This window comes from Salmo trutta, chromosome 29 (genome assembly GCF_901001165.1).
Source record: "Salmo trutta chromosome 29, fSalTru1.1, whole genome shotgun sequence".
Classification (NCBI taxonomy): Eukaryota; Metazoa; Chordata; class Actinopteri; order Salmoniformes; family Salmonidae; genus Salmo; species Salmo trutta.
In genome coordinates, this window is record NC_042985.1 from 6,243,230 (window position 1) to 6,270,433 (window position 27,204).

Sequence of the window (27,204 nt, forward strand, 5' to 3'; positions counted from 1 at the left end):
GTTTCCTGCTGCTACTATAGTATCCTGCTGCTACTATAGTATCCTGCTGCTACTATAGTATCCTGCTGCTACTATAGTATCCTGCTGCTGCTGCTACTATAGTTTCCTGCTGCTACTATAGTTTCCTGCTGCTACTATAGTTTCCTGCTGCTACTATAGTTTCCTGCTGCTACTATAGTTTCCTGCTGCTACTATAGTATCCTGCTGCTACTGTAGTTTCCTGCTGCTACTATAGTATCCTGCTCCTGCTGCTACTATAGTTTCCTGCTGCTACTATAGTATCCTGCTGCTGCTGCTATAGTATCCTGCTGCTGCTACTATAGTTTCCTGCTGCTGCTACTATAGTAGTCTGCTGCTGCTGCTATAGTATCCTGCTGCTGCTGCTATAGTATCCTGCTGCTGCTGCTATAGTATCCTGCTGCTGCTGCTGCTGCTATAGTATCCTGCTGCTGCTGCTATAGTATCCTGCTGCTGCTGCTATAGTATCCTGCTGCTGCTGCTATAGTATCCTGCTGCTGCTGCTATAGTAGTCTGCTGCTGCTGCTATAGTAGTCTGCTGCTGCTGCTATAGTAGTCTGCTGCTGCTGCTATAGTATCCTGCTGCTGCTGCTATAGTATCCTGCTGCTGCTGCTATAGTAGTCTGCTGCTGCTGCTATAGTATCCTGCTGCTGCTGCTATAGTATCCTGCTGCTGCTGCTATAGTAGTCTGCTGCTGCTGCTATAGTATCCTGCTGCTGCTATAGTATCCTGCTGCTGCTGCTATAGTCGTCTGCTGCTGCTGCTATAGTCGTCTGCTGCTGCTGCTATAGTAGTCTGCTGCTGCTGCTATAGTCTACTGCTGCTGCTGCTATAGTCTACTGCTGCTGCTGCTATAGTCTACTGCTGCTGCTGCTATAGTCTACTGCTGCTGCTGCTGCTATAGTATCCTGCTGCTGCTGCTGCTATAGTCGTCTGCTGCTGCTGCTATAGTCGTCTGCTGCTGCTGCTATAGTCGTCTGCTGCTGCTGCTATAGTCGTCTGCTGCTGCTGCTATAGTCGTCTGCTGCTGCTGCTATAGTCGTCTGCTGCTGCTGCTACTATAGTCGTCTGCTGCTGCTGCTACTATAGTCGTCTGCTGCTGCTATAGTCGTCTGCTGCTGCTGCTATAGTAGTCGTCTGCTGCTGCTGCTATAGTAGTCGTCTGCTGCTGCTGCTATAGTAGTCGTCTGCTGCTGCTGCTATAGTAGTCGTCTGCTGCTGCTGCTATAGTAGTCGTCTGCTGCTGCTGCTATAGTAGTCGTCTGCTGCTGCTGCTATAGTAGTCGTCTGCTGCTGCTGCTATAGTAGTCGTCTGCTGCTGCTGCTATAGTAGTCGTCTGCTGCTGCTGCTATAGTAGTCGTCTGCTGCTGCTGCTATAGTAGTCGTCTGCTGCTGCTGCTGCTATAGTAGTCGTCTGCTGCTGCTGCTATAGTAGTCGTCTGCTGCTGCTGCTATAGTAGTTTGCTGCTGCTGCTATAGTAGTTTGCTGCTGCTGCTATAGTAGTTTACTGCTGCTACTATAGTAGTCTACTGCTGCTGCTACTATAGTATCCTGCTGCTGCTACTATAGTATCCTGCTGCTGCTGCTACTATAGTATCCTGCTGCTGCTGCTGCTATAGTATCCTGCTGCTGCTGCTGCTATAGTATCCTGCTGCTGCTGCTGCTATAGTATCCTGCTGCTGCTGCTATAGTATCCTGCTGCTGCTATAGTAGTCTGCTGCTGCTGCTATAGTCGTCTGCTGCTGCTGCTATAGTAGTCTGCTGCTGCTGCTATAGTAGTCTGCTGCTGCTGCTATAGTAGTCTGCTGCTGCTGCTATAGTAGTCTGCTGCTGCTGCTATAGTAGTCTGCTGCTGCTGCTATAGTCGTCTGCTGCTGCTGCTATAGTCGTCTGCTGCTGCTGCTATAGTCGTCTGCTGCTGCTGCTATAGTCGTCTACTGCTGCTACTATAGTCGTCTACTGCTGCTACTATAGTCGTCTACTGCTGCTACTATAGGATTATATAGATGTAGTACTAGACTGTAATGTGACCATGGCTCTTCCTGTTCTAGGTGTGTGGAGCTCATCATCGGAGAGCAGATGAATAAGTACTGCGCCCGGCTAAAGGACATCAACAGTCTGGAGTTTGCCGAGAACAAAGCCAAGTGCAGGTTGACCCTCATTCGGAGATCAATGGTAAAGTCAAAAGTTATAGCTGTTCATCACCACTATCCATAGACTGTATTTGACAAGACATCAACTCCCATCAACTAGCTAACTTATCCTGTTAAAACACTGTTCTTAAATGAAACCCCCCAACTAGCTAACTTATCCTGTTAAAAACACTGTTCTTAAATGAAACCCCCCAACTAGCTAACTTATCCTGTTAAAAACACTGTTCTTAAATGAAACCCCCCAACTAGCTAACTTATCCTGTTAAAAACACTGTTCTTAAATGAAACCCCCCAACTAGCTAACTTATCCTGTTAAAACACTGTTCTTAAATGAAACCCCCCAACTAGCTAACTTATCCTGTTAAAAACACTGTTCTTAAATGAAACCCCCCAACTAGCTAACTTATCCTGTTAAAACACTGTTCTTAAATGAAACCCCCCAACTAGCTAACTTATCCTGTTAAAACACTGTTCTTAAATGAAACCCCCCAACTAGCTAACTTATCCTGTTAAAACACTGTTCTTAAATGAAACCCCCCAACTAGCTACTACTTTGAACCACCTCCTCTTCACACTAACTCTGTTTTCTCCCATTTTAATCCTGTCATTCCCCTTCCTGTCTTTCCTTCCTAATCCAGAAACCTGTACTAATTGCTGTTAGATTTATGACCATATCCCGCAGTTCTGTCCCGGTATGTATCCACTCACTGTTACCAAGCCCAGGCTCGCCTGATCATAGTCACAGCTGTCAGCTATTTTGTTGTGGCATTGATCACTGCTCACAGTGCCCACCTTGTCCTAATGCCGAGGTCTGCCCGGTGTCCTCCTTCCAAACAACATGGCGCCACCTCACTTTGTCCATGTCTGGCTGACCTTCCATCTCTCACTTTCTCTCTCTCTGCTCTCTGGCTCTCATCTCTCGATCCATCTCTCGATCCATCTCTCGATCCCTCTCTCGCCCCCTCTCTCGCCTCTCTGGCTTTTTCCTCTCTCTCGCCTTTCTGGCTTTTTCCTCTCTTTCCTCTCTGGCTTTTCCCTCTCTCTCCTCTCGCTTTTTCCTCTCTCTCCTCTCGCTTTTCCCTCTCTCTCCTCTCGCTTTTCCCTCTCTCTCCTCTCGCTTTTTCTTCTCTCTCTCCTCTCGCTTTTTCCTCTCTCTCCTCTCGCTTTTCCCTCTCTCCTCTCGCTTTTTCCTCTCTCTCCTCTCGCTTTTCCCTCTCTCTCCTCTCGCTTTTCCCTCTCTCTCCTCTCGCTTTTTCTTCTCTCTCTCCTCTCGCTTTTCCCTCTCTCTCCTCTCGCTTTTTCCTCTCTCTCTCCTCTCGCTTTTTCCTCTCTCTCTCCTCTCGCTTTTTCTTCTCTCTCTCCTCTCGCTTTTTCTTCTCTCTCTCCTCTCGCTTTTTCTTCTCTCTCTCCTCTCGCTTTTCCCTCTCTCTCCTCTCGCTTTTTCCTCTCTCTCTCCTCTCGCTTTTTCTTCTCTCTCTCCTCTCGCTTTTTCTTCTCTCTCCTCTCGCTTTTCCCTCTCTCTCCTCTCGCTTTTTCCTCTCTCTCCTCTCGCTTTTTCCTCTCTCGCCCCTCTCGCTTTTCCCTCTCTCTCCTCTCGCTTTTTCCTCTCTCTCCTCTCGCTTTTTCCTCTCTCTCCTCTCGCTTTTTCCTCTCTCTCCTCTCGCTTTTTCCTCTCTCTCTCCTCTCGCTTTTTCCTCTCTCTCTCCTCTCGCTTTTTCCTCTCGCCCCTCTCGCTTTTCCCTCTCTCTCCTCTCGCTTTTCCCTCTCTCTCCTCTCGCTTTTCCCTCTCTCTCTCCTCTCGCTTTTCCCTCTCTCTCTCCTCTCGCTTTTTCCTCTCTCTCCTCTCGCTTTTTCCTCTCTCTCCTCTCGCTTTTCCTCTCTCGCCCCTCTCGCTTTTTCCTCTCTCTCCTCTCGCTTTTCCCTCTCTCTCCTCTCGCTTTTCCCTCTCTCTCCTCTCGCTTTTCCCTCTCTCTCTCTCCTCTCGCTTTTCCCTCTCTCTCTCCTCTCGCTTTTCCCTCTCTCTCTCTCCTCTCGCTTTTCCCTCTCTCTCTCTCCTCTCGCTTTTCCCTCTCTCTCTCCTCTCGCTTTTCCCTCTCTCTCTCCCTCTCTTCCCTCTCTCTCTCCTCTCGCTTTTCCCTCGCTCTCTCCTCTCGCTTTTCCCTCGCTCTCTCCTCTCGCTTTTCCCTCGCTCTCTCCTCTCGCTTTTCCCTCGCTCTCCTCTCGCTTTTTCCTCTCTCTCTCCTCTCGCTTTTTCCCCTCTCTCTCCTCTCGCTTTTTCCCTCTCTCTCCTCTCGCTTTTTCCCCTCTCTATTTCTTTGTGTGAGCCTGACTGTATAATACAACGGTCTCTTGAGGATGAAAGTTCAAGACATTGACATACTGTAATTTAATCATGCAAATGTTTGTTCATTAGATTTTGACTATGCTGTACTCTGACAGGATTTTCTGTATTTGACAGTGTTCCAACTCAAATACGTTATAAAGATTTCATAACCTATAGTTCCATATTTTAATTACATATTTTATGTTTGTCATTGTCTGGTTTACTATCTACTAAACCCACGTTGGGTTGTTATTTTTATTGTATTTGTAAGTTTATAGAGTATATTGTAGAAAGTATAAAGTGTATCATCACACTTAATCAGTTTCATCCTAAAATACACATTTGAGAAATGTGATTGCTTACTCCATTTCCTCCTGACCTTGGGGTCAAAATTTGGGAAATGATGTCCTACGCTAGATGACTTATTATGTAATATCATGTGATATAACCTAATATAATTTATCATGTAAATTAACCTATTCATAATATCATTTCTTAGATTTTTCTGCTTCTTGTCCCATGATCCAATCAAAGATCTTCCCAATTACATGTGCTGTATACCGTAGCAGCTCTTTGGTATTAAAGCAATTCCAGGAGGAATGTCCTGGTGTATCATCACAAGGTAGCATTATGGAGGACTTTGTAAGAGGTTAGGGACCATATACTGTCCAGTGTCTTTGGCCTCATTTTCACTTTTATGTTCTCTTTTGCTTCTCAATTGTTTGTACCACGCAGCCAAATGCAGCCAAAAAGGTAACCCATGCTGCACAGCATCCAACATGATTTTGCGATTGGGTATCTGCTGTGACTGCTGGTTGCTAGACTGCATGTGTGGGGAGCATGAGTCTTTGGATCGTTATGGGTTTAAAAGGCGAACTATGAAACATTGATGTTTCAAGTATTACAATTGGGTATTACAAAGGTTTTTTTGCATGTGCTGGTGATTGATGGTCTATCGTCCCGTCAATGTAACTTGGTGGAAGGGCCCTCCTAGGTAGTAGGAGTAACAGTTGCTGGCTATACAACCTGAAATAGAATTCGCTGCCAGATGCTGTCATTTTCCCCTGCTTTGCTATTCTTGTCATGAATCAGGACAATCCTACACCAGGACAAACGCTGGCATTAGCCTAAGCTAACATAAGCTAACACTAACTTCTCCCTGACTGACTGTTTTGTGCTTTGTTTCGCAGGGCAAGGGCCACGTACGGCGGTTCAGCTACCACACACCCTCGCCCCCGGTTAGCCCGCGCCTGCCGTCCGTGACGGGTGCAGTGATGCAGGAGAGCGGCGGTGAGGAGGTGGGGGTGGGGCTGGAGCCTGAGGTATCGGAGCAGCAGCAGTTGGCCATGCAGCAGGAGGAGAGAGTGCTGACGGAGCAGATCGAGAGCCTGCAGAAAGAGAAGTACCTTATAGCATTATACCTACAGTAGCATTTAGGGGGCGCCCTCAGTCAATGTGCAACTGATATGGTTGTACAATGAAAAGCATGTTATAAAATAAATGTAGAAATACAGTATTATACCTTTACCTACAGGATATTTGAGGAATCTTAAATGAATGGCAAAGTGTACCTAAAATGAGGAAAATGAATGACTAAAACTGTCAGTGTGTTTTCCTTCTGCATTGACCTCACCAATGTTTGTCACCCCAGGGAGGAGCTAACCTTTGAGATGCTGACTTTGGAGCAGCGAGCATCAGACGATGAGACCCTGGAGTCGGAGGTGTCCATCGGCACGGCCGACAGCTCCGAGAACCTCAACGTGGACACTGAAGGAGCCACCTCCTACTTCTCCGGTATACCATGATATTAAACCGTACCATGGTCAACCTGTTTGGAAAATGCTTGTTACAACTTGTGGTTATATTTTAAGTTTCTCTCTACAATTCTGTGTAGCAAAAAGAGACATGAGTAAAACATTTGTTTTATTTAGTTGAAACATATAGTTTTCTACTGCTGCTACTATAGTATCCTGCATCATGGTCTGACCGCTGACCTTTTTAGGTCCCTCAGAGAGAGAACCCACGCTGGCCCCCGTTGCCCGAACCAAGAGGTCGGAGGGGAAGAGCCACCGACGCCGCAACCTACGCAGGCAACCCGACTCCCAGGACTCAGTGGACTCCTGTTCCACCATCTCCTCCCTCTCCTCCTCCTCCCACTTCCACCCGTCCTCTTCCTCCTCTGCGGCCACAGCTCGCCACTTTCGCTACCGCTCCAAGTCCCCCTCTTCTGGCTCTGCCCAGGGCTTGTACCTGACCCAGCCTCCCCGCTGCGACAGCATGGACTGTCCCCCCCCGGCCAAACAGGAGGGGGTGTTCGAAGAGAGGTCACAGTTCACCAGCCGAGGCACCTTCAACCCGGAAAAGGGCAAACAGAAACTGAAAGGATCCAAGAACTCACCCTTGAGGCACTCCCATGACAGTGGGGGCCGCAGCAGGGATCCACCTGACTTACCCCAGCAGCGGGTTTTGTACGGCAGCAATGAGTTCATGGTATGAAGGACAGTGGGAACACCTCCTTTGTCACAGCCCACTCTCCCTAAGAGCATGCGATCTGACCTCCTTCCTCAAACACTCCAGCTCACCCTTTCTCAGTCCACGTCCGCAACGATGCAGAACTGTCCCCCCAAGTGCCATGTACACACAGTACTGTGTGTCCACTTCAAAGAGACAGGAGAGGGACAGGCTGGGAGTGGGAGAGGAGGAACCAGTAGAAGGGTTGATCTCCTGTGGCCTTAACTGCCAACCACACTCCCCGTGGTCCCTCTGCAGGTCTGGGCCTCCCTCAGCCCAGGGGAGAGGGGACGTGTGGAGCAGGAAGGTAGAGAAAAGAGAATGCTGGGACACTGGGAGAGGACTACTCAGCATCCGGGAGATCTCCCGAGCTGACGTCCCAATGCAAACTAGGAGGTGGAACGAGGCTAGAAGATGGGAAAAAAGGCTACCGAGCCATTGACAGTGCTGCCGTGTCCATGAACTTGAGATCTCAATCATTGGCTGCTTTAAAGTTTACAGTTAAAAACAATCAATGTAAGCAGTGGTTCCACTATTATTACAAATGTATTTTTCCCTTAAGCCTATTTAATAAATTTTTAATTTCATGGAAAGTATAAATCTATATAACTATATTATAAAGGTATAAATACTGTACAAAGCCGGAACACCAGTAACTGCTGGGTAGTTGAAGTCAAATATTTATCTTTTTCTTGAGTATCTTGGACAGAGATGTATGGTATTGGACAAAGGCTGTGTGCGTGTGTGTATGAGAAGACCACTTCATGTGTTTAAGTTTGTGCTGCTTCATTCCTCTCCTGAGGGAAATACGGCCATGAAAGGGACCAAGTTAGCTGGTGTGTATTCCAGCCAAGGGGATCCCAGCTCTGTAAAGAATGTCGGATGTGTATAAAATCACTGCATTCACAGCTTAACAGCCATACAACAATTAGAATGTACAGTACAATATGTATGGGACAAATGCCATTCTCCTTGCTCTGGATACATGTTACCCCAAAATCCTTGTCTTCCTGAGATTTCAGTGTTGGACTCAATAGCAACCAAACATGCACTTTCTTGTCTTCTGTCATTATTCGTAACATTTCTTGTTCTTTTTCTGGGTGTATTAGTTTAACATTTTTATTGGGATAGTTTTGTGGAGCTGTCATGTTGAACAGTCAGCTGTTTTTCAGGCAACAGTCAAAAGTCCCCTTTCAGTTTGTTGAAATATAAATTCCTTATCAGCTATCAGAGACTAAAAAAGTTTTTTTTAATACTAATAATAAAAAAAAATTAAAAAAAGATATTCAAACACCTCACAGTTCTAAGTGTTTGAGGGGGAAAATGTCAAAAGGCCTCATACCTACAGTGTAAGAAAAAGTTAGTTATACAGTACCAGTCAAAAGTTTGGACACCTATTCATTAAAGGATTTTTTATTTTTTTATTTTATTTTTTTACTATTTTCTACATTGTAGAATAATAGTGAAGACATAAACTATGAAATAACACAGAATTATGTAGTGACCAAAAAAGTGTTAAACAAATCAAAATATATTTTAGATTCTTCAAAGTAGCCACCTTGCGCACTCTTGGTATTCTCTCAACCAACTTCATGAGGAAGTCACCTGGAATGCATTTCAATTAACAGGTGTGCCTTGTTAAAAGTTAATTTGTGGAATTTCTTTCCTTCTTAAGCCAATCAGTTGTGTTGTGACAAGGTAGTGATGGTATACAGAAGATAGCCCTATTTGGTAAAAGACCAAGTCCATATTATAACAAGAACAGCTCAAATAAGCAAAGAGAAATGACGGTCCATTGTTACTTTAAGACATGAAGGTTGGTCAATCCGGAAAATTTCAATAACGTGCTATTTCCTAGTTTTGATGTCTTCACTATTATTTTACAATGTAGAAAATAGTACAAATAAAAGAACAACCCTGGATGAGTAGGTGTGTCCAGACATTTGACTGTTACTGTAGTTGTACCAAACAATATTTTTCTTATACTGCATACTACTGGCATGAGCTTTAATTCAGAGGTTCAGAATCAGATTTGCATTTGCCATTTAGCAGACGCTTTTATCCAAAGTGACTTAAAGACATTTTACTTACAGGTAGTCCTGTAATTATTATTATTAATGATGATGATGATGATAATAATGCTTTACAATAATTACTGTATTAATCAATCAGTTGGGATGGAATATCTCCACCAGATGCGATATGAGTGCTTCACATACACTTAATATTGATGGGTCTTATTTGTTCTTCTTTCTCTAACCATAACAGTACATGTCCTCGTATATACACTCCCTGACAAAGCTCTAACCATAACAATACATGTCCTAGTATATACACTTCCCGACAAAGCTCTAACCATAACAGTACATGTCCTGGTATACTTCCTGACAAAGCTCTAACCATAACAGTACATGTCCTTGTATATACACTTCCTGACAAAGCTCTAACCATAACAGTACATGTCCTAGTATATACACTTCCTGACAAAGCTCTAACCATAACAGTACATGTCCTCGTATATACACTTCCTGACAAAGCTCTAACCATAACAGTACATGTCCTCGTATATACACTTCCTGACAAAGCTCTAACCATAACAGTACATGTCCTCGTATATACACTTCCCGACAAAGCTCTAACCATAACAGTACATGTCCTGGTATACTTCCTGACAAAGCTCTAACCATAACAGTACATGTCCTTGTATATACACTTCCTGACAAAGCTCTAACCATAACAGTACATGTCCTAGTATATACACTTCCTGACAAAGCTCTAACCATAACAGTACATGTCCTCGTATATACACTTCCTGACAAAGCTCTAACCATAACAGTACATGTCCTCGTATATACACTTCCTGACAAAGCTCTAACCATAACAGTACATGTCCTCGTATATACACTTCCCGACAAAGCTCTAACCATAACAGTTCATGTCCTGGTATATACACTTCCTGACAAAGCTCTAACCATAACAGTACATGTCCTGGTATATACACTTCCTGACAAAGCTCTAACCATAACAGTACATGTCCTGGTATATACACTTCCTGACAAAGCTCTAACCATAACAGTACATGTCCTGGTATATACACTTCCTGACAAAGCTCTAACCATAACAGTACATGTCCTGGTATATACACTTCCTGACAAAGCTCTAACCATAACAGTACATGTCCTGGTATATACACTTCCTGACAAAGCTCTAACCATAACAGTACATGTCCTGGTATATACACTTCCTGACAAAGCTCTAACCATAACAGTACATGTCCTACTATACACTTTAAGGCAAAGCTCCAAATAGCTTCGACATTTGTAAACTGTCCATTCCAGCCATGTAAGTAAATAACACAGTCCCTCTGTCCAAATCCATAGACTTGTACATCAATTATGATACAGAATAATAAGTCTGTTGGCTGTTGAAAACTATGGGGGCCTATTGGTCAGTGTGACAGACAAATAGACATGTACACTAAACATATATGTTCTGTGTCTACTTTCATATTCCATGTGTAGCGAGACACACATCTGCAATATATTTTCCCATACATATATACATACTTAGGTGTTGCATTAAAATGATCTCAAACTCTAATATCAAGCACCTTGATTCATCTGCAAGTTAGGTTAGTTCCTTTTTATCTCTGTCAGTCAGCGTGGTCCACAATTCTGTGCTCTGGTCTGAACACTCTGGAAGAAGATACCGGGACAGTATCCTGTCTGTGGTCCTCCGATCTCTGCATAGTACTTGGTGTTCTCCATCTCTCCACTGGTCCGAAGAGTGACTCTGATGTTTCAACCCTGAGCTGACCACTGGACTGCACTGAACAGGACAACTGCCAGGCTGATTTGTCAAGATACAAATTTACCAAAGGGATATGTTTAGACTTAAAAAATCCTAAAATAAAGATAATTCATGAATTTACAGAGCTGTGTAACAAGTCTTATTACATCCATGTATAGAGTGGGTGTCTGTTAAACAATATGATTTAGTTTTAAATCCTGACTCTTTTAGGTAGATATGAGCCACGTTACAATTCCCACCAAGTGGGTTACCCTTATTGGCGTGATGCGTAGGATGTTTGCATTCTGCTTCCCTGTCCCTCCGTTCTCTACATCGGTGTCTAAAAATGGGATGGTAGCCGTGAGGCCATCGGAACGTATGGCTGTACGTGTGAGGGGCTAATGTGGTCGAAGCACGGGGCGTGCCATCCCGTTTAGAGGGGGCAGTGTAGCGATCCTCACTAATATGAGCAACATTACATGTACCACCAAATGGTTTAACCCTATCGGCATGATGCGTAGGGTGTTTTCCATTTACGCCAGCGTCACAGGTTCACTTCCAAGTCCCTCCGTTCGCTACAATATCAAACCATTTGACATTACTTAAATATAACCATCAAGCTTCATATCAGATTACAGTCCAGATAATGTATGCAGTTCAATATAATTAAGGCATGTTTAGTTTAAACGAATACTTACATTTTTTTTTTTTTATGGTCACAAGCCTACCATAGCCAACAAATACTTTTCTGAACTGTTTTCAAGACATGCTTTGGTAAATGATAAAGGTTAAATAAAATATAAATGAAATGGAATCTTCACTGTACAGCTCTGAGACATGGGAGCAGGATTTAGGAAGTCACGAGAATGTCACACATTTGAAACCAATTGTACCCTATTTTCTAAAAATAAAGATAATTGATTTTAAATGAACGCTCGAGACTGCCCCAGATCAGCTGACGCAGTGTGCGTGTCCTGCAGCGCCTGCGCACATGAGCACTGTCAAACAGCACCATCAACAGACTGAGGAACAGGCAGCCAGAGGAGAGGCACACGCTGGCGTTTTGTTTACCTCCAAAAGAACAAGATACAATTATCTCAACATGTCGGGATTTGACGAGAACCCCTTTGTAGATGCAGTGGATGTCAATCCTTTCCAGGTGAGCAATTTATTTAGACCTAACTGCAAGCTCTGACTTGCGTTGTCCTTATGTTCCCTTCTAAACGCTGTAAAAGATATGCCGCAACAGAAACCAGTTTGGTTGGTTGCTGGGTTGGGCCTGGGTCTACTTCCTTGTTCAGATGAGAGAACGTAGCATGATTGACAATGTTGTTTGCCAGTCATTTCAGTCAATATATTTGGTAGGCCAATAAGGACACGTATAAGATGTTTTATTAGTCATTACCTAAGCAGGTAGCTAGGCCCTATTGGCTTGTATAGGCCCATAGATGGCTGGCTATCAACAACCTGTTCTTTCATCCCCGCAATTAAAACGACTACTGAGAGCAAGTTGTTTTAATAGACGCGTGTATGCCATTTATTGGCCTACGCATGTAAGGTCAGGACTAATTTCCTACCAATAATGATTGTTATGCACCCATAGCAAGTGTACCTGTCAATGGCAGCAACTCTGCCAACGAAGACAGCCCCCTGCTATTCTCTGTTTTCACATATTGTAATTCTAGCCTAATGAATTACCCCCTATAGGTTTGCGTGGGACTTTATACCTGAAAGAACCAACTATCAGTCAAATAACCTGAGGGAAGTTATTTCGTGTTTTTACTGTAAGAAAATATATTGTTGTCTCTAATACAGGATGCCTCAGTCACACAAATCACCAGCGGTGGGATTGAAACCGTTGAGGAATTCAACCCATTCTCAGCCAGTGCTATGGTAAGATGAGCCAAGTGGCGTAAAAATACTCTGTATATTTATATTTTGGACAACTTTTACTCCATCACATTCCTTAAGAAAATAAATGTACTTTTTACTCCATACATTTTCCCTGACACCCAATAGGACTCGTTATATTTCGAATGCTTAGCAGGACAGGAAAATGGTCCAATTAACACACTTATCAAGAGAACATCCGTGGTCATCCCTACTGCCTCTGATCTGGCAGACACACTAAACACACATGCTTTGTTTGTAAATTATGTCAGTGTTGGAGTGTGCTGCTGGCTACCCGTGAATTTAAAAAAATAAACAAGAAAATGGTGCTGCCTGGTTTGCTTAATATAAGGAATATTAAATGATTTATACTAAGTATATTTTAGCAATTACATTTACTTTCAATGTATATTCATTTAATGTGGGCACAGTGATGTAATCATCTTCCTGAAAAGATGAAAATGCATCTGACAAACATCCAGAGGAAATATGTTGTTAAAGAATGTTGATTTGGGAAGCGTCTTATCATGTGAATGAGGCTAAATTTCATTTCAGACAAGAGTATATGTACATGTGGTTTTGTATATCTACATGCAGATGTCTTTTTATTTGTGATTTTGACTGTGTGTTTGTTTCAGAGCACCCACACTGGGACCACCATCCCTATCTCTGCTGCCTCCTCCCAACCAGCTGTCCTACAGGCTTCTGCTGTGGAGCCCACCCCACAAGTGAGTAACAGAGACCTGAATGAGGAGGAGGGAGGTTGGCAGTGTGGTACACTGACAATTTTAGACACAACAAGAACATCCTTTTGACTAGCTATTGCTCCAAGCTGAGTACAACACACTCTCGAATTCACTGAACTCCTGAGTTGTTTGTGATGCTTAAGTGGCTAAGCGAGGCCACATGAAGGCAAATCATTTCAGCTTGTTTCAGCTTGTTCTTAATACTATGTCTTGTTTTGACTGATTTCATGCTGACGCTAATATGGAAAACATTTGCTAGTTAGCTAACCAACAACTATAATGATGTATTTGAGAAAAAAGTAGTCATTGTGCAAATATATTTATACTTTCAATACACATTGGAGATGAAATATAGTTGACATGTTGTCAACAATCTAAACCAACACCTTCTGTTTCGCTCCATAGTTGTACCTCGGTTTTGTTGCTAAATAACAAACCCATCTATTCATTGATCGGAATAGGCACATTAAAGCAAAGGTCAGAGAGAACTGGAAAAGTATCCTTACTTGGTCATACTATTGAAGGTTTTTTGCAAGGGCCCTGGTTTTGGTCCTACTTTACCTTAAGTGGACAAAGTAGTATTTACATAAGCCAGTACTGTGTAATGACAGTGTCGTTTAGATACACATTCTTCCAATTGTTGTTTGAGACTTCACATGTACCATTTCCAAGTTACCTCACAATATAGAGATGAAAAAACAATTGACCTAGGGTTATGGGAGATTTAGTTTGTTTAATCGAATGCATATGAAAATGCAACCGTGTAATAAACAAAATGCACGAGTTGGTATGAGTTTTCTCTGCAAATGGGCAGAGAAGGAACTTCTTATTAAATGACAATGCATTGTACCCACCCACTTGATGCATTGCAACCATTTTGTGCCAGAACACTCCATCTTGGTTCAAGATGGTTTGTAACACAGCTCTTTCCCATTGTCCACCAGGCGACTGCGGCTGCTGCCCAGGCTAACCTGCTCAGGCAACAGGAGGAGCTGGAGAAGAAAGCTGCTGAACTGGATCGGAAAGAGCAGGAGCTCCAGAACAGGCCTGGAGGCCACATTAGTAAGTTATAGATTGTCACTTGATTATGTTCAATTGAAATCTGTCTTGACCAAATGATAAATACAAAAGTTGATTAAGCTTCTGTAAAAAGAAAACTGCTATTGCAACCTTTTTGCAATAAGGATTTGAGACCAAAAGCTCAAGAGAAGTTTCAAGTGTTTTTTTTTTTTTTACCAAGGATACAGTCAGCTGAGTGCATCCATTTAGAAAGCTCACAACACATCTTATGCTCTTCCCTTGTAGGTGTCACCTCCCCAGCTATACATGTTATGACCCCAATGAGGTTCCCTCCTTTCTGGGGAATGTCCATGATTCTCTCTTGTTTACCTAGATGTCAGAATCAGACCCCGACCATCTTCATCCTGGGCCTGACCCTGCTCTCTGATCCTAGGCAATTTCCTCTTATCTAATTAGGTCAACCTTTCTAAATGAGCATACACACAGTTTCATGGCCTAAACTCCATTAATACTCACAGTAATCATTCACTAAACAGGATACAAACAAACTACAGTTTAACTTGAAACATGTTACATTCAAACAGAATCCATCACTGCCTTTTAAATTGACTCCCTACTGTAGTGTTTTATCTTTCTAAGTTACGTTGTACTTGTATTGCTTCATCTGATTATGTACCATGTAACTCTTTGTGGCAGTAAACAAGTATGACTCTTTATTTGACAGCGAAAGAAAACAACTGGCCGCCACTTCCCAAGTTTTCCCCCATAAAGCCTTGTTTCTACCAGGACTTCAATGAAGACATCCCTGAAGAGTACCAGAAGATATGCAAGAGGATGTACTACCTTTGGATGTGTACGTACACCTTGCATCTTAAAGCTGCACTATGTAACTTTTTGGGCAACCCACCAAATTCACATAGAAATGTGAGTTATAGATCTCCTATTCTCATTCAAGAAAATCTAAGAAGTGGTAGATCTGTTCTATGTGTGCTATTTCTATGTTCCCGGTTCTTAAGTTTTGTTTTTGCCTCTTTTACTTTGAGGTTTTCCACACCAGCTTCAAACAGCTCAAAATACAATATTTTTGGTTATGGAAAATATATAAAACTGTGGTTTAGATGGTACAATGATACTCTACACTATACATGTTTTGTCACATAAACTGAAATTAGGCGAACTATTCAAATTTTAGCAACCAGGGATTGTTTTAGTGATTTCTGCATATTGCACCTTTAATTGAGTAAGACTTTGTACAAGTTTTTTATGATATTACATGCTTGTCTGTGACAACAGTCAACAATCCCAAAGCACTAGTCATAAGATATTAGTCCCCAAGCTCCTCTCCAACACGGCACCAGTTTCTTCTAGTCTCACATTCATTTGTTTTGTCTCTCCAGTTCACAGTATCACACTCTTCCTGAACCTTCTGGCCTGCCTGGCCTACTTCACGGCCGATCCAAACGCGGGGGTGGACTTTGGTCTGTCCATCCTCTGGTTCATCCTCTTCACCCCCGTCTCTTTCGTCTGTTGGTACAGGCCAGTGTACAAAGCCTTCAGGCAAGTTCTTTGCTCAAATATTCATCTACTTTTCTTTTGAATAAAAGTGTTTATATAAGTAAAGTCCCTTGTGACGACGACGAAAGAGTTGCTAAAGTCAAAACAGACTGGAACCTACTTAACACTGTAGAATGTCTTAATTCCACATGACCTAATTAGTTTTGTTGTGAAGTCCATATGATCTGTGCGGGTGATTGTTAACCCTTTGTCCTGGTTTCTGTCTTCTTCAGGTCAGACAGTTCCTTCAGCTTCTTCTTCTTCTTCTTTGTTTTCTTCTTCCAAGTGTCTGTCTACATCATCCAGTGTGTGGGGATCCCCAAGTGGGGGAACAGGTCAGTGAAACAACATGATACACTAGATGGCACCTCAGGGAATCTTTGTGTGTGTGTGTGTGTGTGTGTGAGTGAGAAAGTGTGTGAGTGTGGTATGTTTGTGTATATATTTGCGCACACAAGTACAGGTGTGTGTGTAATATGTACTGTGTGTTTGGGTGTGTAATATGTACTGTGTTTGGGTGGGTGTAGGTCTCCCTTCACATCTTTGTGTACGTGTGTGTGTGTGTGTGTGCATCCGGTCCTGCATCTTCTCTCTTGCATCTCTTTGACAGATCTCCTGCTGGCTAGTCTGTTGCTGTGCTCTTTGTCCTGGGGGCTGCTTTGTAAGTGTGTGACACTCGGCTCATCTCTCTTACCTTATTTCACACTGTCGTGTTGACCCAAACCAAATTATGTTGGTGCAGATATTTTATTTTCACATTGTCATTTTCAACATAATTCCAGTAACCAGGCCAGCTCAGTACAGTTTGGTTCGGCTTATTAGTGGGAAAAGCCCTTCTGGCTCCTCAAACCTTTTGGTCTTGCTTCGTTTGTGAAGTAGGCTTCACTGTCCTGTGTCGTCCTAAGTTATCATTCTAATAAACTTTGCCTGTCTGTTGGTCATGGTGTGGGTTTGTGACTGTTTGCTAAAATAAATTCTGTCGACAAAGGGTTTTGTATGCCTCATTGATGTTATGGTGCTATGGATTTATTTTCTGAAGGTGTAAATGAGGATGTGTTATTTGTCTTGTTTTCCAGTGGATGGATTTCGTCCATCACCATGATAAGAAGCAACATGGCTGTAGCTGTGGTCATGATGGTTGTGGCCGGCTGCTTCACTGTGAACGCTGTCCTCGCCATCATCCTACTCAAAATGGTACTTTTTGGGCTATCTCAATCCTTCAGAACTGATTCAAACTTTATTGCAAAGTGTTGAGGTCATTATGGATAATACATCCACCCACCAAGGTCAATACAGCCTGAAAAGATTCCGAAGGCTACTCCATTCCCTTCAATAATCCCTTATCTATCGTGCCTGACCCCTGCCTTCTCCCCCTTGTCAGGTCCACTCCAAGTATCGTCGGACGGGGGCCAACTTCGCCAAGGCCCAGCAGGAGTTCTCTTCGGGGGTCCTCACTAACCAGACCTTTCAGAGCGCCGCAGCCAGCGCCGCCTCCTCAGCTGCCCAGGGGGCCTTCCAAGGACGCTAGCGATCCTAAAGCCACAGGGCCAGGTTCCTCCTAACCTTCCTAGTCACCTCTCACTCACTCCAAGCTCTGTTTTGTCCCATGGCCTCAGTGTCTCTGCAAAGGCAACAGAAATGGCTGACAGGACAGAAACTAGACTGGTATACAGGAACATTACAATTTACTGCTGTATCATGGACATTCTCTAACCACAGCCATTGATACATAAACCCAATTCAACCTCTAGCCCCGTGTATTCAATGTGATGGAAACTCTGCTTAGCTGATCAGAGGGTATAAATGGAGCTATTACCATGTTGATTGGACTTATCCAAGTGTCTGGGGGGTTGGATTGGGATTGGGGTGTCTAGCTGGTAAGGGGTTTGGTTTGGGAATGGGGTGTCTAGCTGGTAAGGGGGTTTGGTTTGGGAATGGGGTGTCTAGCTGGTAAAGGGGTTTGGTTTGGGAATGGGGTGTCTAGCTGGTAAGGGGTTTGGTTTGGGAATGGGGTGTCTAGCTGGTAAAGGGGTTTGGTTTGGGAATGGGGTGTCTAGCTGGTAAGGGGGTTTGGTTTGGGAATGGGGTGTCTAGCTGGTAAAGGGGTTTGGTTTGGGAATGGGGTGTCTAGCTGGTAAGGGGGTTTGGTTTGGGAATGGGGTGTCTAGCTGGTAAGGGGGTTTGGTTTGGGAATGGGGTGTCTAGCTGGTAGGGGGGTTTGGTTTGGGAATGGGGTGTCTAGCTGGTAAGGGGGTTTGGTTTGGGAATGGGGTGTCTAGCTGGTAAGGGGGTTTGGTTTGGGAATGGGGTGTCTAGCTGGTAAGGGGGTTTGGTTTGGGAATGGGGTGTCTAGCTGGTAAGGGGGTTTGGTTTGGGAATGGGGTGTCTAGCTGGTAAGGGGGTTTGGTTTGGGAATGGGGTGTCTAGCTGGTAAGGGGGTTTGGTTTGGGAATGGGGTGTCTAGCTGGTAAGGGGGTTTGGTTTGGGAATGGGGTGTCTAGCTGGTAAGGGGGTTTGGTTTGGGAATGGGGTGTCTAGCTGGTAAGGGGGTTTGGTTTGGGATTGGGGTGTCTAGCTGGTAAAGGGGTTTGGTTTGGGAATGGGGTGTCTAGCTGGTAAGGGGGTTTGGTTTGGGAATGGGGTGTCTAGCTGGTAAGGGGGTTTGGTTTGGGATTGGGGTGTCTAGCTGGTAAGGGGGCTAGGGTTGGTTTGGGATTGGGCACCAGAGTTAGGCAAAGTTTCCTCCATGTTGGTACCAAACATTCCATGACAATAATGTGCATTTTCATTCTAAGTGGAATGTGATACGTTAAGAAAGTGAATGCGTAATGTGTCTTGCTCGTCTCCTGTAGGTTTTAATGCTATTACACTATGCTCCTAGCGAATGAGGAATGCTCTCCCAAGAATACTTTACATTGTCATTTTAATCCTCACTAGAATTAAATTGTTTGGTACCAGCATGGCACTTATCATAAAAACACAATCTCAAATTAAGTTGTATTTTTATTCAGTATATCAATTGCGCTCTGTTCAACAGTCCCATAGTCTAGTCTTTACCTCGTTATGTTCTCTTCTTCCTCACTGTATTGCCCTATCAGACACTCAGGTCCTCTTCTCAGGACATACTGTACCTTTAACGCAGAGATCTCCAACTCTAGTTGTGGAGAGCCACTGTCAGTGCAGGAATCTGTTCTTTCCTAACACTAAGACACACGTTTCAAATACTCAACTGATCATGGTCTTCAACCTTGATTATTTCAATCCGGTGTGTTGGGGCTAGGCTGGAACAATGCCTGCGTACCCAGTGGCTGTCCAAGACTGAAGTTGGAGATCCTTGTATTAAAAGGGTTTGGGTACAAAACCGTTACTGAAGTGGGCATCTGAGGTAAAAACACTGAAATGTCTACTGAAGGAATTCCATTTTATTTTGTGAAGTTTACATTGTTGTTGAGGTTTATTTTTGCTCTGATGATAGTATATTGAAGGGATGAATGGTTTTATTTTCCTTTTTTTTTTTTTGTGTGATTTCATATTTTACTGTTCTTCAATCCCTCAGTAGGGTTGGACTTGCTGAAGTATGATAAGGCAACTGCTGTGTTTTTGTAGATACGATAATGAAGATATTGGGTGACGGTTTAACTAAATGGGAATTACTGTATACTCAGATGTTAGTGCACCACCCCCTGTATCCCTCCTACTGTACTTTAAAGTAACTGTCCAGTGAAAATCTTACTTTTAAAAGTTCATATTCTGTTAACTCCAACCCAAACAATGTTGTTGACTCATCCTATACTCATATTTTTGTCAAAAGCATAAATTGGAGAAAAAACACTTCAAAACCCACCTCAAACGTATATCTGAGTTTCAAAAATGCTTGCTATTTCCTCAGAGGAGGACGAGCTGGCCAATCAGTGGTCTACTCGCAGTAATATTTTTAATAACCTGTATACGCCCACACCATTCCAACACAGAATAGCAGTTTTTTTTATTGTACTTCATTATTTATTTTAATTGTAAGAAACTATTTGTCATATTGTGAATAATTATAGGTCATATTTCAAAGAAATATTGAAACATGGGACAGATACTTTAATGAACAGAACCACTTTTGTGCTGTCACCACTACATTTTGGAGTTTGTGGCTACTGGGTGTTATGACGTCAGGACAGGTGGGATCTTTTCTTACAAATCAGACAAAGGACTCTAGTTAGTCTTAAATTAACACTTAGGTCTTCTTTCTCTATGAATGAGATATAGACCAGTCAATGTGGCTACTGTGGCATGCTCATAGACATTTCTGGAAGATTGAATGTATTTAGTGCAAGAATGAACAGGTGAATGTAATATAGGTACAGCAAAGTGAGAATGAGTGGATGGAGGAATGAGCTGACAGGACAAATGAATGAATGATTTGACTAATTACATGATAATCTAAATGTATTAATGAATAGTTAGTTATTGATTGTGGATATGTGCCTAAAGTTCAGTACAATAACCCTAAAGATTGCAGTAAACCAAGTCACGACTTCTAATACAGCAACGATCAAAAAATAGATTTACATTCTTGATTTTAGTTGTTGGGTAGTAGTTACAACACTGGGCATATTATTATAAATAATTTTTTTAATGTATGGTTACTCTAAACCTTTTCTGAAATGTCACTATGCTGTCTACTGGACATTTGCAGTCTTGCTACACTACCACTGTTGGTTCCTGATATGTCAACTCTCAGATGTTATGTAGCTGACACTGGTTTATTGGGATTTCTTTTTGAGCCTAAAACTCACTGAGACATGACTTTAAATGAGCCTCACCTTCTGCCTATTAACTACCATTATGATCCATACGTGTTCTGAATGTTTGTCCAGATACTTCTGTATTTATCTGATCCTTCTATTGGGTAGTGACCCCGTTACTGGGTGTTATCTAGCACAGGGGTGTCCAACCCTTCTTCTGGAGAGTTACTGGGTGTTATCGAGCACAGGGGTGTCCAACCCTTCTTCTGGAGAGTTACTGGGTGTTATCTAGCACAGGGGTGTCCAACCCTTCTTCTGGAGAGTTACTGGGTGTTATCTAGCACAGGGGTGTCCAACCCTTCTTCTGGAGAGTTACTGGGTGTTATCGAGCACAGGGGTGTCCAACCCTTCTTCTGGAGAGCTACTGGGTGTTATCGAGCACAGGGGTGTCCAACCCTTCTTCTGGAGAGTTACTGGGTGTTATCGAGCACAGGGGTGTCCAACCCTTCTTCTGGAGAGTTACTGGGTGTTATCGAGCACAGGGGTGTCCAACCCTTCTTCTGGAGAGTTACTGGGTGTTATCGAGCACAGGTGTGTCCAACCCTTCTTCTGGAGAGCTACTGGGTGTTATCGAGCACAGGGGTGTCCAACCCTTCTTCTGGAGAGCTACTGGGTGTTATCGAGCACAGGGGTGTCCAACCCTTCTTCTGGAGAGTTACTGGGTGTTATCGAGCACAGGGGTGTCCAACCCTTCTTCTGGAGAGTTACTGGGTGTTATCGAGCACAGGGGTGTCCAACCCTTCTTCTGGAGAGTTACTGGGTGTTATCGAGCACAGGGGTGTCCAACCCTTCTTCTGGAGAGTTACTGGGTGTTATCGAGCACAGGGGTGTCCAACCCTTCTTCTGGAGAGCTACTGGGTGTTATCGAGCACAGGGGTGTCCAACCCTTCTTCTGGAGAGCTACTGGGTGTTATCGAGCACAGGGGTGTCCAACCCTTCTTCTGGAGAGTTACTGGGTGTTATCGAGCACAGGGGTGTCCAACCCTTCTTCTGGAGAGTTACTGGGTGTTATCGAGCACAGGGGTGTCCAACCCTTCTTCTGGAGAGTTACTGGGTGTTATCGAGCACAGGGGTGTCCAACCCTTCTTCTGGAGAGCTACTGGGTGTGCATGCTTTTGTTTTAGCCCTGCTCTAACACCTAATTCAACTGCTCATCAGGGCCTTGCATGATTAGCTGATAGCTTCTGATTTGGTCGAATTAAGTAGGGATGGAATGGAAGCCTGCACAGTGCACACCCAGTAGCAGTGCACACCCAGTAGCTCTCCAGGATGGCTGTCCTTCTGGAGGTCAAGGGTCAAATCTGTTTGTCACTGTACATATGTCTGACATGTTACAAAGCTGTTATTTTGTCTGAGGGATTTTTATGACTTATCTCTAAGTAATTTATCGATCTATTGTTACCGCTATTATTCAATAAATGGATGCATTTCTTTGCTCTGTCTTGAACGTCAAATATTTTTTTTATTACTACAAAAAAGGCACATGCCCAGGCTTTCTGTCTGCATCTGGGGCATTCAAGTGCTGTTGGAACTAGGAAAGTCATTGTAGAAAGATGCTACCCAACTTTTCCACTTGGAAAGTATCAGAATCAACCAATAGGAAGCTCTACGTAAATAACGTACGTTAATTTTAACTCTGAGCCGGCGGTTCCTAGTTTCCGACTTGTTATGAATGTGCCAACAGCCCTACATGTCGTAGGGGGACGATGTCTCCCCGCTTTCCTCTCTCGCACGATTTGGGGACGGATGGCACTTGGGTCCTGATTCAACCATTTGTATCTTCTTAGGGGTTTTACAGCAACATGCAGCCTGGCTTCTATCATGCCGCATTACTGCAGCCTATTGTACCTAAACTAGCTGACCCATCCAGTCACGGATAATTAGTTATCTGACAGCACAACGCAGGGAAAAATAAATAAATATGACAGCGAACTCTAAAATACAGACCATTTGAGAAATTGACTATGGGTTATTAAATTAGATTTTATCTAATCCGATTTTTTTTTGAAGAAACGTTTTGTTTGTGACAGATATGAATAAAGTGGAGATACAGAGGCCGGGATTCGATCCCACACAGGCAGGGGGACCATATGAATGTCAAACCACAAGGAGCTATATCAAGTTACCATTAACTATTAAATCAACCTCTTCATGGACTAAGAACTGGAGTGGTTTATCTTTAGAGATGTGAGTTAAAAACACCACACTAACCACCCCAAAAACACCACACTGTTGCCAATTACAATGACATTACAGTCTTGGTGGAAACAACAAAACTAGTAGTTTAATGTAAACAAACAAAAGTTAGTACTAAAAACTATTTTTAAAAGCAAACAACCAAGAGCTGAAAAGTTGTGCAGGTTATAACCAAAAATATGAACGTGATTCAAGCGTTGCAATAGAAAAACGTCCCATATCATTTTAGCATTCAAACATGTTGATAAAACAGTCAGGAGGAATGTTTGGACTGATCTAGAAAACCTATTTTCAACTGCCGTTTCATACCAGCATGATAGATGTACTGTTAGTTTATGGTTGACCTCGGTACTTAGGTTGACCTTGGTTCAAGGTACGTGAATGCACACAACTTGATGCACCAAGTTTACAAGTCTTATTTCCGAACACTCAGACGTTGAGAACAAGGCATTACATCCAACAAAGCTCTGGCCTCCAGGGACACAATTCTTTCTGGGTGATGTAGTCCCTCTTCACAAATCAGTCTGTTTCCTGTGACCTCACTTCTACTGTGTCTGGTGAAGTCTGTTCTGGTTAAGATCCAGGTCAATCATCCCATGGTGTGGAGTTGAAAGATAACCAGTATCTCCCTCTAATATGGCAAGCAGGAAATCTGTAAATGAAAAAAGTAGCAAAACTAAAGATTTGATCAGTGACAAACATGTTCCTACAAAAACTGGAATAATTAGTTATACTTGTCAATAACCTACAAGCTATTGTCTGTTCAATGTTAACACAAAAAAAGAGATATTTACAGTATCTGTTGAGGTTAATCTACCTGGTTATATTACTCTCTACTCATGTCATGATGTCCACCCAAAGAGTGTATGAAATATATTCTGTTACAAAACGATGAGCTTATCTTGACCGAGAAGACTCCTCAAGTGAACACCTCTGTTCCTGTCATACTGTAGATGGTCTCCTTCTCTGGGTGAACACCTCTGCTCCTGTCATACTGTAGATGGTCTCCTCTGGGTGAACACCTCTGTTCCTGTCATACTGTAGATGGTCTCCTCCTCTGGGTGAACACCTCTGCTCCTGTCATACTGTAGATGGTCTCCTCTGGGTGAACACCTCTGTTCCTGTCATACTGTAGATGGTCTCCTTCTCTGGGTGAACACCTCTGCTCCTGTCATACTGTAGATGGTCTCCTCTGGGTGAACACCTCTGTTCCTGTCATACTGTAGATGGTCTCCTCCTCTGGGTGAACACCTCTGCTCCTGTCATACTGTAGATGGTCTCCTCTGGGTGAACACCTCTGTTCCTGTCATACTGTAGATGGTCTCCTTCTCTGGGTGAACACCTCTGCTCCTGTCATACTGTAGATGGTCTCCTCTGGGTGAACACCTCTGTTCCTGTCATACTGTAGATGGTCTCCTTCTCTGGGTGAACACCTCTGTTCCTGTCATACTGTAGATGGTCTCCTCTGGGTGAACACCTCTGTTCCTGTCATACTGTAGATGGTCTCCTTCTCTGGGTGAACACCTCTGCTCCTGTCATACTGTAGATGGTCTCCTCTGGGTGAACACCTCTGTTCCTGTCATACTGTAGATGGTCTCCTTCTCTGGGTGAACACCTCTGTTCCTGTCATACTGTAGATGGTCTCCTTCTCTGGGTGAACACCTCTGTTCCTGTCATACTGTAGATGGTCTCCTTCTCTGGGTGAACACCTCTGCTCCTGTCATACTGTAGATGGTCTCCTTCTCTGGGTGAACACCTCTGTTCCTGTCATACTGTAGATGGTCTCCTCTGGGTGAACACCTCTGCTCCTGTCATACTGTAGATGGTCTCCTCTGGGTGAACACCTCTGCTCCTGTCATACTGTAGATGGTCTCCTCTGGGTGAACACCTCTGCTCCTGTCATACTGTAGATGGTCTCCTCTGGGTGAACACCTCTGTTCCTGTCATACTGTAGATGGTCTCCTTCTCTGGGTGAACACCTCTGCTCCTGTCATACTGTAGATGGTCTCCTTCTCTGGGTGAACACCTCTGTTCCTGTCATACTGTAGATGGTCTCCTCTGGGTGAACACCTCTGTTCCTGTCATACTGTAGATGGTCTCCTCTGGGTGAACACCTCTGTTCCTGTCATACTGTAGATGGTCTCCTTCTCTGGGTGAACACCTCTGTTCCTGTCATACTGTAGATGGTCTCCTTCTCTGGGTGAACACCTCTGCTCCTGTCATACTGTAGATGGTCTCCTCTGGGTGAACACCTCTGCTCCTGTCATACTGTAGATGGTCTCCTCTGGGTGAACACCTCTGTTCCTGTCATACTGTAGATGGTCTCCTTCTCTGGGTGAACACCTCTGCTCCTGTCATACTGTAGATGGTCTCCTCTGGGTGAACACCTCTGTTCCTGTCATACTGTAGATGGTCTCCTTCTCTGGGTGAACACCTCTGTTCCTGTCATACTGTAGATGGTCTCCTTCTCTGGGTGAACACATCTGTTCCTGTCATACTGTAGATGGTCTCCTTCTCTGGGTGAACACCTCTGTTCCTGTCATACTGTAGATGGTCTCCTTCTCTGGGTGAACACCTCTGTTCCTGTCATACTGTAGATGGTCTCCTTCTCTGGGTGAACACCTCTGTTCCTGTCATACTGTAGATGGTCTCCTTCTCTGGGTGAACACCTCTGCTCCTGTCATAGATGAGAATTACAGTAATATAAGCAGGGATGAAAAGAGCAAAACAATAAGTATTTAATCAATTATTTGACTAATCTGTGACTAAAAAGATTGATAACACACATTTAGGGCTTTGAGGAATTCACTTGTGAAGAGATGAAACAGTTCAGTCCAACATAGAGAAGGAACGATGAGACCCTGCAGCATTAGGTACACTGCTGCTGGAAACATACATTAGCATCACCTGTGAAAACACATGTATGACGTTATCAGAACAAGCAATTACAATTAGCCTACATTAATTACAAGTTGATGTTATTGGAACTTCAGTCTGAATAGGACATGAATAAATAAAAGATTACTGTATAAATTGACATTTGATTAACATTATTAGCTACAATAACTAACAGCACACAGATGGGTCATGAACACACTGCATTACCTTTTGATCCAGTGAAACTCATCCTTTCAACTATCTTATTTTCTACTTTCAAATTGTGGATTAAAGCAGTGTACTTCCTTAGGTCAAAAATGGATGAATATAGACTTGATGAAAACTTGATAATTTATTGGTCCCTCTAACAAAAATATGAAAAGATAAAACAGCCTGTCCCAGTCCAGTAAAAATCAATAATAATATAAAACAATAACCTTTTAAATGGCTTTGTTCTTTTGTTGTTTTCAGTCTTCAGGTTTCAAAGTCAGGACCAGTCAAGTAAAAGGGAGGCCATAATAACTATATATATATAGTTATTATGTTTGTATTGTTATTATTGTATTGCTAGATATTTCTGAATTGTTCAAAAACATGGACATGTCAATGTTATCGGAACACTTTGGAAAAAGCCTAAACTTCAAAACAACTGATACTACTCATTATGCTATAGTGTAACTAGTGTATAACTGATACTACTCATTATGCTATAGTGTAACTAGTGTATAACTGATACTACTCATTATGCTATAGTGTAACTAGTGTATAACCAATACTACTCATTCTGCTATAGTGTAACTAGTGTATAACTGATACTACTCATTATGCGATAGTGTAACTAGTGTATAACCAATACTACTCATTCTGCTATAGTGTAACTAGTGTATAACTGATACTACTCATTATGCGATAGTGTAACTAGTGTATAACTGATACTACTCATTATGCTATAGTGTAACTAGTGTATAACTGATACTACTCATTATGCTATAGTGTAACTAGTGTATAACCGATACTACTCATTATGCTATAGTGTAACTAGTGTATAACTGATACTACTCATTATGCGATAGTGTAACTAGTGTATAACTGATACTACTCATTATGCTATAGTGTAACTAGTGTATAACTGATACTACTCATTATGCTATAGTGTAACTAGTGTATAACTGATACTACTCATTATGCTATAGTGTAACTAGTGTATAACCAATACTACTCATTATGCGATAGTGTAACTAGTGTATAACTGATACTACTCATTCTGCTATAGTGTAACTAGTGTATAACTGATACTACTCATTCTGCTATAGTGTAACTAGTGTATA

General features: G+C 43.0%; 2 protein-coding genes and 1 long non-coding RNA gene across 4 annotated transcripts in view; 2 read left to right on the forward strand and 1 right to left on the reverse strand.

The window, feature by feature from the left end:
• LOC115166812 (unconventional myosin-IXAa) overlaps nt 1–8,062 on the forward strand; it is a 41,273-nt gene extending 33,211 nt beyond the window's left edge. Inside the window, exons 23-28 of the mRNA XM_029720655.1 lie at nt 2,073–2,196; nt 2,813–2,866; nt 5,233–5,250; nt 5,688–5,899; nt 6,149–6,291; nt 6,500–8,062. Coding sequence (XP_029576515.1) covers nt 2,073–2,196; nt 2,813–2,866; nt 5,233–5,250; nt 5,688–5,899; nt 6,149–6,291; nt 6,500–6,993 — 1,045 coding nt within the window. The 3' untranslated portion in view covers nt 6,994–8,062. The remainder of the gene's footprint in view (nt 1–2,072; nt 2,197–2,812; nt 2,867–5,232; nt 5,251–5,687; nt 5,900–6,148; nt 6,292–6,499) is intronic.
• A 3,721-nt stretch (nt 8,063–11,783) lies between these two features.
• Nucleotides 11,784–22,237, forward strand: LOC115166814 (secretory carrier-associated membrane protein 2). The gene is made up of 9 exons (XM_029720658.1): nt 11,784–11,956; nt 12,613–12,690; nt 13,326–13,415; nt 14,378–14,495; nt 15,178–15,306; nt 15,851–16,010; nt 16,241–16,342; nt 17,084–17,201; nt 17,389–22,237. The coding sequence occupies exons 1-9, from the start codon at nt 11,789–11,791 to the stop codon at nt 17,533–17,535; spliced, it is 1,110 nt and encodes a 369-aa protein (XP_029576518.1). The 5' UTR covers nt 11,784–11,788; the 3' UTR covers nt 17,536–22,237.
• A 563-nt stretch (nt 22,238–22,800) lies between these two features.
• Nucleotides 22,801–26,100, reverse strand: LOC115166815 (uncharacterized). 2 transcript variants are annotated; one of them, XR_003870368.1, is made up of 5 exons: nt 25,528–26,100; nt 25,114–25,342; nt 24,568–25,025; nt 24,386–24,523; nt 22,801–24,341 (listed from the first exon to the last, which is right to left on the reverse strand). It is a non-coding gene; the product is annotated as an uncharacterized LOC115166815 (long non-coding RNA). The 2 variants fall into 2 exon arrangements; XR_003870367.1 differs by having other exon boundaries at nt 24,568–25,342.
• Nucleotides 26,101–27,204: the final 1,104 nt, after the last annotated feature.

Coding starts and splice junctions, on each gene's coding strand:
- LOC115166814 (XM_029720658.1), top strand. CDS start 11,789: ATGAGCACTGTCAAACAGCACCATCAACAGACTGAGGAACAGGCAGCC. Junction 11,957..12,612: donor TGGATGTCAATCCTTTCCAG/GTGAGCAATTTA, acceptor TCTCTAATACAG/GATGCCTCAGTCACACAAAT. Junction 15,307..15,850: donor GATGTACTACCTTTGGATGT/GTACGTACACCT, acceptor TTGTCTCTCCAG/TTCACAGTATCACACTCTTC.